Source organism: Penaeus monodon, chromosome 22, assembly GCF_015228065.2.
Source record: "Penaeus monodon isolate SGIC_2016 chromosome 22, NSTDA_Pmon_1, whole genome shotgun sequence".
Taxonomy (NCBI): Eukaryota; Metazoa; Arthropoda; class Malacostraca; order Decapoda; family Penaeidae; genus Penaeus; species Penaeus monodon.
Genome location: NC_051407.1, coordinates 36,081,357 through 36,082,848, shown reverse-complemented (window position 1 = coordinate 36,082,848; position 1,492 = coordinate 36,081,357). Strand labels below are relative to the sequence as shown.

The 1,492-nt window shown below is 34.1% G+C and overlaps 1 protein-coding gene across 1 annotated transcript in view; it reads left to right on the top strand.

Annotated features, from left to right (window-relative positions):
- LOC119587098 (methyltransferase-like protein 25) overlaps positions 1-1,492 on the top strand; it is a 25,499-nt gene that overhangs the window by 4,440 nt on the left and 19,567 nt on the right. The window contains 3 exon segments of the mRNA XM_037935847.1: positions 54-158; positions 489-728; positions 1,117-1,447. Of these exon segments, the coding sequence (XP_037791775.1) occupies positions 54-158; positions 489-728; positions 1,117-1,447 (676 nt within the window).

Genomic DNA, 1,492 nt, shown 5'->3' with positions numbered 1-1,492 from the left:
TTAAGATCCAGATTATTGAAATGGAGCCATGACATTTGAATCATTCTTTTCAGATTTTCACAAAAGACATCTTTTCACAAATGCCTGAAGACTGGAAAGCAAGTTTACTCAATCTTCCAGTTCATACTTTAAATGGAATTCCTCAGGGGAAAATTCTGGTAAACAGGTTCTTAGTTTGTTTTTATGATGTATCTAAAAAAAATTATTTGACTTGTAACTTTTCTCAGTTCTTATGAAAACAGTGTGTACAGTGTTTCAGAAGAAAGCATTGCAAACTTGAATACCACAAAGGGGATTGGCATTGTAGGATTTTTATTAATCATTTGTAAGAAGAATGGATATAGAAAAAATCATGAGCTATAAGAGCAGTCACGATTCTTTTTAAACTTGTTATACTTATAGCATATTAAATAAAAATTTGCATAATTCCTAATGAGTGATGTTTGCCTATTATTTCTTTCTTATTTGCTGTTTTCTCTAATCAACAGGGTGACTGGCCACTCTCTCTGCGAGTCTTTTTAGAGAAATGTCAGAAGTTCTCCTTGCAGAACCTGACCAGAACAAGCTGTGAGGCTGATCCTGAGGACGTTACCAGAAAAGTGCCTCAGATTTTCACTAAAGGATTATCTGAGAAAAAGAGACATGAGGTGCTCAGTCTTTTAAAACTCACAGAAAGAATAGCAAATGTAACAGGTAGTAATTATGTCCTGGATATTGGCAGTGGATTGGTAAGTATGTAATATAAGAAGGATAAAGTTGGTGTGGATATCATATTTGAGAATAGGATTTTAGGATGTAAATTAATGGACTGTATTGTAATATCGCAATCATTTTTAGGAAATTTATTATAGGAGAAAATTTTTGTTTTGTATTTGTCATCTTCCCTAGGTATACTTTTGGAGTATTATACAGTGTAAATGACAGAAACCAGTATTGTAAAATCAAATACTTTCTAGTCTTCAACTGGTTTATTAATAGTATTTATAGCTTGTTTAGATATCAGTATTCTACCACAGGAATATGAAATAGATATTACAGTAAGTAATAGCACAAATAATTTGATTTTTTATATCCTATGAGTTGGTGCTATTAAACAATTTTTTATTGTTTTTGCAGGGTTATGTCGATTCTGTTCTTCACAATACACTCAAGCTCACTGTAGTTGGTGCAGAGAGTCTGAAAGACCGTGTTAAAAGTGCAACAGAAAGACAAACCAGACTATTCAGTGAGTGCAGTGGTGTAAGGCACATTCACTGGGAACTCTCAGATGATGAAGAAACCTTATTAAGAGCACAGAGAGAAGTGGTAGGGATGATGAAAGCTGATGTAACATGCACTTGTAAAGAGGAGAAATTAGAAACCAGGAAACCCTTAGAGAACCAACAGTCTCCAGTTCCAGTCAGTTATGTGACAGATCCTTCTCAGAAGTATCATCATGTGGAAGAAAATGCCTCTGTAGAGAATAAGTCCCAAAGCAAAGTTCATCCATGTC